The following is a 14651-nucleotide window of genomic DNA, read 5'->3' as shown; positions in this document are numbered from 1 at the left end:
TATTAGTTTCAGGTGTAAAATATAGTGATTCAGCACTTCCATGCATCACCCAGTGCTCATTATGAGTGCACTCCTTAATCCCCATCACCTATTTCCTGCAACCCCACCTCCCACCTTCCCTATGGTAACCATCAGTGTGTGCTCTAGAATTAAGAGTCTATTTCTTAGTTTACCTCTCTTTTTTTCTTTCCCTTTGTTTATTTTGTTTCTTAAATTCTATTTATGAGTGAGATCATATACTATTTGTCTTTCTCTGACTTATTTTGCTTAGCATTATACTCTCTAGCTCCATTTACATTGTTGCAAATGGCAAGATCTCATATTTTTTTAAAGATTTTATTTATTCACGAAAGACACAGAGAGAAGCAGAGACATAGGCAGAAGCAGGCTGCCTTTGGGGAGCCCGATGCAGGACTCAATCCCAGGACCCTGTGATCACAACCTGAGCTAAAGGCAGATGCTCAACCACTGAGCCACCCAGGTGCCCTGAGATCTCATCTTTTTGGAAGGCTGAATAATATTCCGTGTCTACAGCCCACATTTTTTTTATTCATCAGTTGATGGACACGTGAGCTGTTCCATAGTTTGGCTATTGTAGTTAAGGCTGCTGTAAACATTGAGGTACATATATCCCTTTGAATTAGTATTTTTGTATTCTTTGGGTAAATGCCTAGTGCAATTGCTAGATCATAGAATAGTTCTAGCTTTAACTTTTTGAGGAGCCGCCTATATACTGTTCTCCAGAGTAGCTGCACCAGTTTGCATTCCCAGTAACAGTGCAGGAGGGTTCCCCTTTCTCTCCATCCTCTCCAACACCTGTTTCTTGTGTTGTTGATTTTGGCCCCTTTGACAGGTGTGAGGTGATACCTCATTGTAGTTTTGAGTTACATTTCCCTGATGAGTGATATTGAGCATGTTTTCATGAATCTGTTGGCCATTTGTATGTATTCTTTGGGAAAATGTCTATTCATGTTTTTTGCCCATTTTAATTGGATTATTTCTTTTTTAGGTGTTGAGTTTCATAAGTCTTTATAATTTTGGATAGTAGCCCTTTATCAGATATATCATTTGCAAATATCTTCTCCTGTTTTGTAGGTTGCCTTTTAGTTTTGTTGATTGTTTCCTTTGCTGTGCAGAAGGTTTTTATTTTGATGAAGTCCCAATAGTTTATTTTTGCTTTTGTTTGCCTTGCCTCAGCAGACATATAGTAAGAAGTTGTTATGGCCAGTGTCAGAGTTACTGCCTGTGTTCTGCTTTAGAATCTTAATGGTTTCATGTCTTACATCTAGTTCTTTTAACCTATTTTGAATTTATTTTTGTTTGTGGTATAAGAAAGTAGCCTAGTTTCATTCTTTTGCATGTTGCTCTCCCCAACACCATTTGTTGAAGAGACTCTTTCCCATTGGATATTCTTTTTTGCTTTATTGAAGATTAATGATTATATAGTTGTGGGTTCATTTTTGGGTTTTCTATTCTGATCCATTGATCTATGTATTTATTTTTTGTGCCAGTACCATACTGTCTAGATCACTACAGCTTTATAATATAACTTGAAATCCAGAATTGTATTCCCTTTGGCTTTGCTTTTCTTTTTTCAAGGTTGCTTTGGCTACTTGAGGTCTTTTGTCATTCCATACAAATTTTAGGATTGTTTGTTCTAGCTCTGTGAGAAATGCTGTTGGTATTTTGATAGGGATTGCAGTAAGTGTGTAGATCACTTTGGGTAATATAGACATTTTAACAACATTTGTTCTTCTAATCCTTAGGCATGGAATGTCTTTTCGTTTCTTTATGTCCTCTTCAGTTTCTTTCATTAGTGTTTTATAGTTTTCAGAGTATAGGTCTTTCACCTCTTTAGTTAGGTTTATTCAGCAAGGAAGAAGTAGAACTTTCACTATTTGCAAATGACATGATATTCTATATGGAAAACCCAAAATTCTCCACCAAAAAAATTGCTAGAACTGATACATGAATTCATTAAAGTTGCAGGATGCAAAATCAATGCATAGAAAAATCTGTTGCATTTCTATTCACAATAATGAAGTAGAAGAAAGAGAAATTAAAGAGTCAATCCCATTTACAGTAATACTAAAACCAGTAAGATACCTGGGAATAAACCTAACCAAGGAGATGAATGCTTTAAAAAACAAACAAACAAAAAGGGGATGCCTGGGTGTTTCAGTGGTTGAGTGTCTGCCTTTGGCCCAGGGCGTGATCCTGGAGTCCCAGGATTGAGTCCCACATTGGGCTTCCTGCATAGAGCCTGCTTCTCCTTCTACCTATGTCTCTGCCTCTCTCTCTGTGTCTTTCATGAATACATAGATAAAATCTAAAAAAAAAAAAAAAAAAAACAGAATAAAACAAAAAGTAGCACATCTTTAACATTAAAGAAAAAAAACATTTAGTTTCAGTTCTGAGGCCCCATCTCATCAGACAATAAGCAACTCCATCTTAGTTGTTCTTGTTCTCATCTCCCCACCCTCACCTCTTTTCCCCTCTCCTGCTATTTAGTCAGGCTTCTCAGATTTTTTACTTACCAAGAAGTTGGGAGTGAAGAGATAGGAGGGGTGTCCTTCTGGTTTTTAGAGATCTGCCAAAGCTGCCTTGTGACAGTCTCTGGGCACCATTCAAGAGGCAATATGCTGCTTCTTTACAAAACTACCTGCTCAGGAGGTTACTTAGCCTCAGCAGATAATCTACACAGCTGTTTGGTTTTAGAGCAGGGCTTCTTAACCTTTGTATACCATGGACCCCCTTTGATGTTTAGTAAAGTCTGTGAACTCATTTCTAGATGCATAAAACACAATACATAGGATTACAAAGGAAACCAATTATAGTGAAATACTGTTATCAAAAATAATTTTTGTGGTATAATACATACGGTTCTTATTAATGCATTAAATAATACATTTAAAAAGGAAAGTTAGAGTTTCTTTTAAAATATTTTAACTTATTTTGAAATAATTTTAAACTTCAAGAATTGCAGAAGTAATACACTTCCCTAAGATTCACCAGTTATTAAAATTTTGTCCCATTGTTTTCTGATCTCCCACTTACTCCCCATCTCTATAGATATATTTTATATGTCTCTTACACACATTTACTATTTTCCTCCATGAACCATTTCAGAGTCGGATGTAGAAATGACATCTTATTAACTCTAAAGACTTAAGTGTGTGTTTCCTGACAACATGGACATTCTGAGCTATGACCACAGTACAGGTATCAAACTCAGAAAATTAACATTGGTAGACTACTGTTATCTAATATAGACTCCATGTTTGAATTTTGCCAAGTATTCCAGTAATTCTTTTATGGCAGCTTATTGTTTGTTTTTGTTTGTTTATTTGTTTTTTTTTTTAAAGATTTTATTTGTTTATTCACAAGAGACACAGGCAAAGGGAGAAGCAGACTCCATGCAGGGAGCCCGATGCAGGACTCAATCCAGGGACCCCAAGATTACACCTTGGGCTGAAGGCAGCGCTAAACTGCGGAACCATCTGGGCTGCCCCGCTTGTTTTTTTTTGTGGGGTTTTTTGTTTTTTTGTAAATCTGATCCAGGTCTAGGAAGAAACCTTGGATTTGGTGGTCATTGCATTTGGTTTTATCTAGAACAATGCTTCAGCTTTTCTCAACCTTCATGTCATTAACATTTTTGAAGAATACAGAGTAGCAGTTTGCAGAATGTCTTTAGTTTAGTTTATCTCATGTGTCCTCAGGATTAGATTCAGCTTTCGCATTTATCACATGAACACAAAGTAGGTGATTTATGTCCTTCCCAGTGTGCTGCATCCAGAAGCACATGATGCCAGTTGGTCCCCTTATTGCTGATGCTAACTTGCCAGGTTTCTCTGTTTTGTTTTGTTTTTTAAAGATTTTATTTATTTATTTGACAGAGAGCACGCCCAAGGAGGGGGAGCAGCAGGCAGAGGGAGAGGGAGAAGTAGGCCCCTCAGACCAGGGAGCCCAATGTGGGACTTGATCCCAGGACCCCAGGATCATGACCTGTGCTGAAGGCAGATGCTTAACCCACGAAGCCACCCAGGTGCCCCCTTTTCTCTGCTTTAACGTTAATATGTTTTGTTTGTAATGATTATAGGATCTGAGGGAGGAGGGGATGTTTGAGACTGTTAGGCTGTCCTCTTCAAACTGTCAGCCAATAGTTTCAGTATCCTTCAAATGAATTGTGCCTGATAATGGTTATTCTTGGATGGTTGCAAAATGGTGATCTCTCACCCTCAACTCTGATACTCCCTCTTTACTTCTATATACTGTTAAGGAAAAACTTTCCTTCTTCCTTCCTTCCTTCCTACCTGATCCATGGACTAGGGGCTCATGGATTATTGTTTTATTCCCTAGATTATAACCAGTACTACTGTTATTCATAGTGTCTTGAGATTTGGTGTGGGAACCCCTTCAGGTTGCCTCTCATGTGTTTTGGAGTTGTCTCCATTATTTTTTGAGTACCTCCTTATTTTCTGGCATTAGAAAATGTTCCATGCTCATCTTAAACTTTCTCTGCTCCAGCTCTGGTGTCAGCTGAATCTTTAGGAAGCCCTGGTTCCTCCTAGGACCAGTGGTTGTTAGAAACCAACTTTTGGGTATAAGCTTGCTCTTTGCTACTGGTGTTGCTCTTAGACCTTTTCAGTGGACAGTTGGGGAAATTTTCAGTTTTGTATGGATCAATTCAAAGTGTAAATTAGGCTTTTTAAAGAAATCAGTGTGAATGCTGTTGTGGCTTGGCTGAATAAGAGTGCTAAACTGATGACTAGTCTGTCCATGTATGGGTCTCAAATAACTGCTGGTGAGTGGACACTGGATAGCAGTGTCAATTCTGGGCCACCAGTACCAGGACCACCAGCAGTAGGTCTTCAAAGGAATAATGATCCTAATGTTATTTTCAAAAAGCTGCAGCAAATGAGATGTGATAGGAAAATATCTGCACTTTCTATTGTTGTGCCCAAGATTGCGAATCCGAGAAACCACCAAGGAGCCAACACCGATGCAAACACACGAGGGTTTATTTACAAGCTCGAGCTTGGGTCCAAGTATACCTGACACAGTGGAGCAGGGACTTGGACCCCGAGACTAAGAGGCGTAGCAGCTTTATAGGGGCCAGTGGCCCATGGGATACACAGAAAGTTGCACAGTCATGTCGGTCCACACGCAGGTGGCCAATTGAATTACATTTTACCCTATAGTATCCATTTGAGCTGGCCTATTACTTTGGTCAGAATTGGCAAGCAGTTTTGGTGGGCACAAAGCAGGGTTACGTTGTTATGAGCCGATTTCCAATTAGGGTGTGCCCAGCAGTTTGACTAGGGTGGGGCAGCGCCTTAAGCAATAAGCAGGTCATGTGGGGGTCATACAGGAGGTGGCAGGTGTAGCACAAAATGGAGTTAGTCCTGCTCTGCTTGTCCAGGGGTAGGGGATTTTTGTTAAATTTCCTGGGTCCCACATCTATACTGATAGAGTTACATAGATTGCTACTGTTACTATGGTTTATTGTCTGTGTTTATAATTGAAAGCAATGCAGAATTTCTGTTAGATGTCAGGAAGATAAAGACGTAACATTTTCTCATCAAGTATATGCCCTCTGTAACCTGAATTCTGTCTACTTCAGGCATTTAAAGATGACCCTGGATTGGCAATTCCTGTTTTAGAATGAACACGTTTCTGAGCCCAGTTGGTTTGCACAAATTGCAGAGTTCTGAGGTTGTAAGTTTTTCATATAGAAATACCAGAGATTTACACAAATTTTAAAACAAAGGGACCTGCAATTAGAAGCAGTATTGGGCAGCCTGGGTGGCTCAGCAGTTTAGCACCACCTTCAGCCCAGGGCATGTGATCCAGGAGACCAGGTATCAAGTCCCATGTCGAGCTCCCTGCATGGAGCCTGCTTCTCCCTCTGCCTGTGTCTCTGCCCCCCTCTCTCTCTCTCTCTCTGTCTCATGAAAAAATAAATAAAATCTTAAAAAAAAAAAAAAAGGCAGTATCAAAACTCTCTGTACCCCCTGCTCCCCACCCACCCTGGCATGATCTGCCTTCCCTCCTCTTGTTCCTTCTGTCATTGGGATAACTGGGTTAGAAAGAGCAAAATCACTTTCTAGCTTTGTGAGTGACCCTTGGCCTGCCACCATCCCAGATGTTACCATCAAGATCATTCCTTCTTTGGTGTCAGGATCCAGCTTTCAGTCTCTATTACCATCTAGATGCTTCCAATCAGTCAGCTTGTCCCTAGTTTCTACCTTTCTTAGAGGACCTCAGGTGTCTGTGACCCTGCAGAACATTTGAAAATTTTAGATTGTGCTTTATTTTTCATCTAACATGACAAGCTGCCTGGAGTCAAGGAAACAGTTGATATAGTGCATTGAAATGATTTCCCATCACAAAGCTTTTGTGGTCTTGGCTTAAGGACAGTCCAGCTAAAATTCTGCCATTTTAGTATTATCATTTGCCCCTGTAGTTTCAGAGTCTCTGAAATCGCTTTAACCATTAGGGTCTGAAGTCCTTGCATCAAGACACTTCTAACACTGATCTGGATAAGCATAGCAATGATTATGATTGAGAGAAAGACACTGACTTGGTTTAAGGATGGGAGATTTTTTTAATGACAGAGGGTTTGGAAAACTACAAAGATGTTTACACAAAACAGGAAACTGTGAAGCTTGCTTTCACATGGTTGGACAGGTTTCCATGCTCCTGCAGTTCTCCATGATGCACAGCTGTGCATTGATTCTTTGTTGGAATGAACCCATTATTGTCATCTGCAAACTCCCCACACCTACCCTCCCCTCAACTTTGGTTGTGAATAAATCTGCTCATCAGTGTAAGTAACAGAGAAAGCAAACAGCTTATTTCTAAGTGTTTCTAGAAGAGCAGATAATAATTTTCAGATGTCACATTCCTTAGCAGCCCTTGGCTTCAGCTTACCTGAATCTGTATCTTCGCTGCTTTTCTGAGTATCCCCTCCCTCATGCTCACTATGCTCCAGCCATAGTGAACTTGCTAAGTATTTATCTACTCATGTTCTCCATTCCTTGAACTTGCTAAGTATTTATCTACTCATGTTCTCTCTGCCTGGGATTCTCTGCTACTAACTTGTCATATAGCTGACTCTTCATCCTTCATCTCTCAGTTTGTCAACTCCTCATAGAGACCTTCCTCTTTATCTCAAATGTTTATTGCATTTATTGCCCTTTATGGCATTTATCCCATTGTGTAATTATGCTATGTATTTATTTGTTTGATTACTTAATCTTCTCTCTTCAGTAGTCTATAATAATCTCCACAGTACCAAATACAGCCTCCCACACAATATGTTCTCAATAAATATTTATGGAATAATGAATGAATGAATTATGACATTGTTACAAGAACCAGCTGCGCACAAACTTACACATACTAAGTAATAACTGGCATATTTCTATTATGAATTAAAGTATTTTTGTATCACAGACAAAAATGGAAGTAACTCTACAGATATTATTTAATTGGAGTCTAGGTTATATGGTAGGAAAATATCCATTAGGTACTAAGTAATTTGACTGTTATAAACTTGTTGAGATGCATTTGAAAAATATCACATAAATCCACAGTAATGTTATGTCTCATTGGGTATCATAATAAAAAATTTTTACATAAAATGCTTTGTTACACATATGATTAGTATATAATATGGATATAAATTCTTCAGTAACTTTATTAGTTGATTTTTTATTTTATGCATTATTATTATTATTGCCTTTTAATTTTTATACCTTACCTTTATTACTGTTTTTAACATTATCATTCTTTCTTCCTTTTCCTCTGCATTTCTCTAAGCCTTAAGAAATTGTTTTTTAGTTGCACATATGGAATTTGATGCGTGGCGTTTCTTAAATTTTTACAAATTTATGTAACCTTGCTCTATCTTAATCTAGTGATAAAACAGTAAGCTATGTATATTTATTTTCATGTTACAAATTAGAATATGATCTATATGACTACACCATGAGTTCATACCTTTTATTTATTCCTTTTTGCTTGTGCTTTTTACTACCACACAATTTGCCAGTTCATAAATAGCTTAGAAGCTTTGCCAATGAGGTTGGATTTGGAACTGTATTCTTATATCCTACTTAGGAAATTATCAAGAAAAACACAAAATCCTAGGTAATTTTTTTCCTCCTTCCTTTTATTTTCTTGGAGCATTTAGCTTAGAAAGAGGTCAGATGATTTGAGGGTGTAAAGTAAGAGGGATTTGGGGAAGGTAGGTTGTGGTGGGAGATCTTTAAGAAAAGTTCCCCATCCCCCAGAGCCCACCAGTTCACTGTTTGCCCTTATCCCTACTAGAGGAGAGCGTGACTCTCAATGAGTTAGGCCCTTCCCAGCCCTCTATTTAAAGGGCGTAAATGTTTAAGATCTAAGCATGCTTAAACTTGGATAAACAGAATGTTACATCAGAGAGGATAGTATGAGTAAATATTACAGAATGGCCAAACATTTTGAATGTTTACTAGGTTCATTGAACAGTGGGTCCTGTAAGTTAACTCAAAATGCAGAAACTTTTGGATTGTATTTCCTATAGGAAACAGTGGGCTTTCTAGACACATTTTTGAAAAACATTACTTTGTAGTTGAGCTGTTTTGCCAGCAGGTGGCCTGTATACACACAGTTGTGCCCCTCATTTAAATACGAAGTGCTTTAAAGTAGATATAATAATAAGTCTTCCCTCCATCCCTTTCATGTCCCCCACCCAGCACGCGCGGGCACACATACACACATACACACTCATGTAATTTTTCATATTCTTACACAAATGGTAGCATACAATACATTCTTCTGCCCCTTTTTCTCACTTAAGGGTTCATCTTGGAGATTCATGTATATCAAAATATGAGGAGACTCAAAGATTTTATGTTCATAGAGCATTCCATTGTACAGTGGTCCCATCATTACTTAACCAGCCTCCTGTTGATGGCAGTAGGTAGTTTCAGTCTTTTGTGCTTAACAACAATGCTGCAATGAACAAAGCTGAACCTGTATCACTTTGCCTGTGCGTGTCTCTATGGATTGTTGAAGGGCACGGAGGCTTGCAGTGTCCCTGATTTGTCCTTCACAGAAGTAGCAGAGCAATAGGAGTGCCTGCTTCCGTACCCTTCTGATAGATGAGAGCTGTGTTTTCTCATATAGTTTACTATGCATGCCTCTCATTAGGAATACTGTTGAGCATTGTGTCATAGATTCCCTTTTCTAGGAACTTTCTATTTATGACTGTTGTTCTTTTTTCCATAGCATCGTTGGTATTTTTGTCAATGATTTGTAGGGGATTTTTGTATACTTAGTGACATTACCATTTGATCTGTGATTAAGAGTTGAAATTTTCTTTTCCCAGTTTATTCTTATATTTTACTATTATAGCTAGTTCACATTGCCATACTGTCTCATGCTGTTCTTAGCTCTTCTGTTTATTCTTCCATATGAACTTGAATTTCAGGTTAGGAAGAATTAAAAGCTCTCTGATCATTGTTATCAGTTATCTTCATTTAAAATTTTTCCATTAATGCCTTTTCTCTTTATTATTTTGATTAATAGACTTCAAATAGACTCCACTAGTATCATCTGACAGTAGAACATTATGGTCAACACTGGGCTTTTCTTACTTGATAAAGAATTGTGTGTTAGTCTTCATACTTTCAGAGAAGAGGATACAGAGGAAAGAAGTAAGAAAGACATAAAGATAGCCTCTTCTAGAAATGATTCCTTATGTTTTCTGTTCTAGTAAGCAACAATTTGCATAACTAGTTCTCTTTCAGCTTCCAAAATATGTTGTGTATATAGCTCAAGGATTTTTTTTTTTTTTTTTTTTTTGTCAAACAAAAAATAAGAGTCACTCTTTTCAGTAAACATTTTAATTATCTTTCAGGGTGGCTTATGGTGTTTTGGAGGAAATGGACTTCCTTATGCTGAAAGTTTTGGAGAAGTTCCTTCAGCTACAGTGGAAATGTTCTGCTTAGAAGCTTTGGTAAAACATTCTGAGGTAACTTACGTTTTCAGAATGTAGTTTAGTTTTTATGATCATAATGAAAAAATTGTACATGTTGGTTCATTCAAGGGAAGTAATCCTCATTTTTTGTAAAAGAAAAAAAGCTTTTTGCTTGTTTTAAAATTTCTGCTTTTTCCCCCATTTAATTATTAGAATTGATAGTCATGATATAGCACAATACATATTTGATAATTTTGCCAAGTATTTCTAAAAATGTATTTAATCTTACTTGGACATAAAAAAGCAATCCATTGTCTCAATATGGCATTGACCTTTGAATTATACTTTTACTGCCCTTCTCAGATCATTTTTACAAATATTACCAAGTAGTTAATTTTCAGTAAAACATCTGCCAGAAATGTAGCAATATAGAAAAGAAGTAAATTCGGTGACCATACTCTTGAATTTTAACCAGCACAAGTATTAGTGGTTTTTAATTTTTTTGGCACTTATGACAACTTTCCTTTCATGATCATAGTTTGATTTTATTTATTTGTTTAAGATTTTATTTGAGAGAGAGAGAGGTGGGGAGATGGGGCAGAGGGAGAGAAAGACTCTCAAGCAGACTCCATGGTAAGAGCAGAGCTTGACACAAGGCTCGAACTCATGACCCTGAGATCCTGACCTGAACTGAAATCGAGAGTCAGATGCCCAACCAGCTGAGCCATCCAGGTGCCCCCTGGTGACTTTTTGATTTTAAAAAGAAAAAAGCAACAAACTTTTTGGTGCTCAAACATGAATGTATAAAAATCACTCAGGAAGTATACTTTAAAGTACATATTTCCTGATCACCTCTAACAGTTTTAATTTAGTAGATGTGGGCTTTTGTCCAGAAATTTGCATTTGTAATAGGCATTCTTGGTGAGGCTGTTGGAAGTGGTTCATCCCACATCATGAGAAACCCCATCCTAGAGAATTTAAACTCTCCAGTTTAATTTTGCAATCCATTAGACATGGCTGAAGCATTTTTGGTTGGGGTACCTGGCTGGCTCAGTGGTTGTCTGTCTTTGGCTCAGGTTGTGATCCTGGGGTCCTGGGATCGAGTCCCGCATCAGGCTCCCTGCAGGGAGCCTGCTTCTCTCTCTGCCTATGTCTCTGCTTCTCTGTGTCTCTCTCATGAACAAATAAATAAAATCTTTTTTTTAAAAAGCCCAGCATTTTGGTCATTTCCAGTTTCCACCAGTGGAGTTAGGAATCGAGTACAAAGCAGAGGTATTAGCATTGTAGTTCAAAAGGGCACGTGGGAAAACAAGCTTGAGTTTTTGCAACTTAAGACTAGTTTCTGAAGCAATAGATGCATCTTCAGTGGAAAGTGCATAGAATACCTTTCCAGAAACTTCTAAAGTCATTACATATTTCACTGACATATGTCTAAAAGGCATACTTTTCAATGTACTAAAAATATGATAAAATTCAATAAAAATTTAGAGAATAGGGATTGTTACATATATGTGACATGGTATCATGTCAGTGAGTACAATTAGTGATGGGAAGAGGCCAAGGCCGTGCCAATGACCTTGGCACACTGTGAAGACTTTCCATAATATTACATATTTCCTTTGGCTTTCTTTTATTTCTTTTCTCCATTAAAAATCCATATCCCGTTTTATTTCTTTTTTGTTTTACCACTTTAAACATCTTAAAAGATCTTTCTCTTTAAATATTTTTCTGACTCCTCTGAGTTTTAGGAGAGCCCCATAGCTGTGGGCTTGTGTGGGGTGGTGTGCCGACTGCAGATGGTACTTATCTCTGGGAGTTCTTATATGCAGAAGCAAAATCTGCTACTTGCATGGGGTTTTTCTTCCTGTTAACACGTGGCAAGTTTTTCAAGCATAGAGAACCTTTTTAAGTTAGCTTCAAGCTATCCAAAGTATCACTATAAATTGAAACATTTGTATAATAATGACATTGTCAGGTTACACATCCCACCAATAGATAAGCAGAGTAACTTTAAGAATAAAAATTTCAGAAGTCCTGGTGAGATATGCCTTAGTTGCTTCAGTGATTTTTTTTTAAAAGATTTTTTTTATTTATTCATGAGAGACACAGAGAGACAGAGAGAGGCAGGGACACAGACAGAGGGAGAAGCAGGCTCCATGCAAGGAGCCTGATGTGGGACTCGATCCTGGAACTCCAGGATCACGCCCTGGGCTGAAGTTAGGCGCTAAACTGCTGAGCCACCCAGGCGTCCCAAGTTTCAGTAATTTTTAAGCACCTCTCACATAGATGGGGATTTGCTTATTTATTCAAGTAAGCTGAGATGGGAGTTGTAGGTGGGCCTCTGTCCTTGAGCAGGAAAGAGTCCCCAGGCGGTGCCGTCAGCATGCTGTGTCACCTGGCTAGTGAATTTGTGCAACATAAAGTGAGCTTTCATTAATTTATTGTACTAGATATCTACACATTGTGATAAAATTGAAGCAAATGGAGGCTTACAGCTACTTCAGAGGCTGTACCAGCTGCACAAGGATTGTCCTAAAGTACAAAGAAATATAATGCGTATCATTGGAAATATGGCTTTGAATGAACATCTTCATTCTACTATAGTTCGCTCAGGTAACGCCTTTACATAGTGAGTATTTTGGGTCTGGTCCTTTATTCTTCTTCCACCCCCACCCCTCATGATATGTTAATTTTTTTATAGACTTAAGACTTTGCTTAGGGTTACTTAAGGATCCTTAGAGCATGTCATTTTAATAGGGGTACAGAATTGTTTGAGACATGTGCATCATCCACACCTAATATAATCGGTATATGGACAATCAGTCACAGGAGAACAGTTTTTGCCATGATGACCATCTAATTGTTTATATCATTTTTGCTACAGCGTGGTTAACCAGGAGGTATACTCAGAGTATAATTAGTGATTTTCCCCCTTGCACCTTATAAATTGCTGGTAGGAAGATCATTAAGACCATGCATATATCCTGTTCCTCATTTATTTCCTGCCTTATCTAGTCTTTAGCATGATGGTTGCAAAATGATAATTTTTTTTTTTTTTTTTTTTTTTTTTTTTACTGCAGCATGCCTTCCCTGTGTGCTTTTTCAGTATCTGGCATTTTTTTTGTAAGCAGGAGCCCTTCTCTCTCCTTCCATCTGTCTCCTTCCTTTCTTCCTTCCTGTCTCTCTCTCCTACCCTCTCCCATCAGTATGAGCACAGAGATTCCTGCTTTGTTTTTTTTTTTTTTTTTTTTTTTAATGGTTTATATCTGTAGTTAACATTTGATGCCAGATTGTCTCTGTTTTGGTTAGTGGGAGCCCAACAAACTGGCTCCCCATGTCCTTGCAATATGCCAACCTCATTTTGGGAGGAATTCGAATGAGATGTTCCAGGCTCATCTCTGAGGAGAAATGCAGATAGATTTTAGTGCAGATAGATTAATAGAGACCAGGATCTGGATGCTTGGTGTGCTTATTGGTTCTGGAGTGTCTTTCAGTAGAGAAAGCAAGATGATATATACAAATACACAGAAACACAAATATGCATACATACGTGCACATAGACCTTGTATATGTTCGTATTTATTAGAAACTAATTTACATTTTTCTTATGTTTCTCTGTTTTTTTTTTTTTACATTTAAGAGAATTTTGATCAGTAGGAGTTTTTAATGAAGTCTCATTCAGGGATCAAACTTTCTCTATAAAGTACTACTTACTGTGGGTTTTATTTGTTCCATCTTTTTAGATTCTTAAGGTAGAAACTTAGATCACTGATTTTAACTTCTTGTTTCAGTTATCTGTTGCTGTGTATCAAAGACAAAATTCATTGGTTAAAATAGTAGTCATATATTTTTCTCATGAATCTGAAACTCGGGCAGGATTTGGTAGTGGAAGATAGACTTTCAAGATTTCTTGCTTAATTACCTGGCTCGCAAACTGGTACTGTTTACCAGCTGGGACTGGGAACATTGACTCCTTTCCACGTGCACCTCTCCATGCAGCTTGGGCTTTCCTTAAAGCGTAATGGCTAGGTTTCGGGGCAAACATCCCGAGAGAGCACCAGATATAAGCTCTTTTCTTTTTATAATCAAGCATTGGAAGTCATTTCTGCCATGATCTATTGATTAGAAGCTAGTCACTAAGGCTGGCTCATATTCAAAGGGAGGAGTTTTGGAAGGGGTTTGACTCATCACCTCTTGATGGAAAATAGTGTCAAAGAATTTGAAGACATGTTTTCAGGTCACTACAATTTAGTATTTAAAATGGTAAATTTCCTCTAACCTGCTTTAGATACATCCCTCACATTTTGGATAATATTATATTTTCATCGTTATTCAGTTTGACATGTTTTCTATTTGTGAATTTTTCTTTGTCTCACGATTACTTAAAAGTGTGCTGCATAGTTTATAAATATTAAGGGTTTTCTAGATATCCTATGTCTCTGATTTCTAATTTAATATTTTATGTGTTCAGAGAATGTACCTTATAAGATTTTAGTCTTTGGAAGTTTATTGAGACTTACTTGATGGCTTGTGGTATGGTTGGTCTGTCATGGTGAATGTTCTGTGTGCCCTTGAAAAGAATGAGTGCTCTCTAGTTGTTGGGTGAAGTGTTATACATAAGAAACCACATTGACTGATGGTATTGCTCAAATCTTCTATAGGTCTTTATTGAGTTTTGTCTAGT

The 14651-nt window shown here is 37.7% G+C and overlaps 1 protein-coding gene across 11 annotated transcripts in view; it reads left to right on the top strand.

The window, feature by feature from the left end:
• The window catches only part of SERAC1 (serine active site containing 1), a 69518-nt gene that overhangs the window by 36189 nt on the left and 18678 nt on the right, over window positions 1-14651 (top strand). For all 11 annotated transcript variants that reach the window (XM_077898427.1, XM_077898397.1, XM_077898436.1 and 8 more), the window contains 2 exons: window positions 9908-10021; window positions 12418-12580. In XM_077898427.1, coding sequence (XP_077754553.1) covers window positions 9908-10021; window positions 12418-12580 — 277 coding nt within the window. The remainder of the gene's footprint in view (window positions 1-9907; window positions 10022-12417; window positions 12581-14651) is intronic.

This window comes from Canis aureus, chromosome 1 (genome assembly GCF_053574225.1).
Source record: "Canis aureus isolate CA01 chromosome 1, VMU_Caureus_v.1.0, whole genome shotgun sequence".
NCBI lineage: Eukaryota > Metazoa > Chordata > Mammalia > Carnivora > Canidae > Canis > Canis aureus.
Note: the sequence above shows the minus strand (reverse complement) of the source record. Positions and strands in the feature narration are given on the sequence as shown.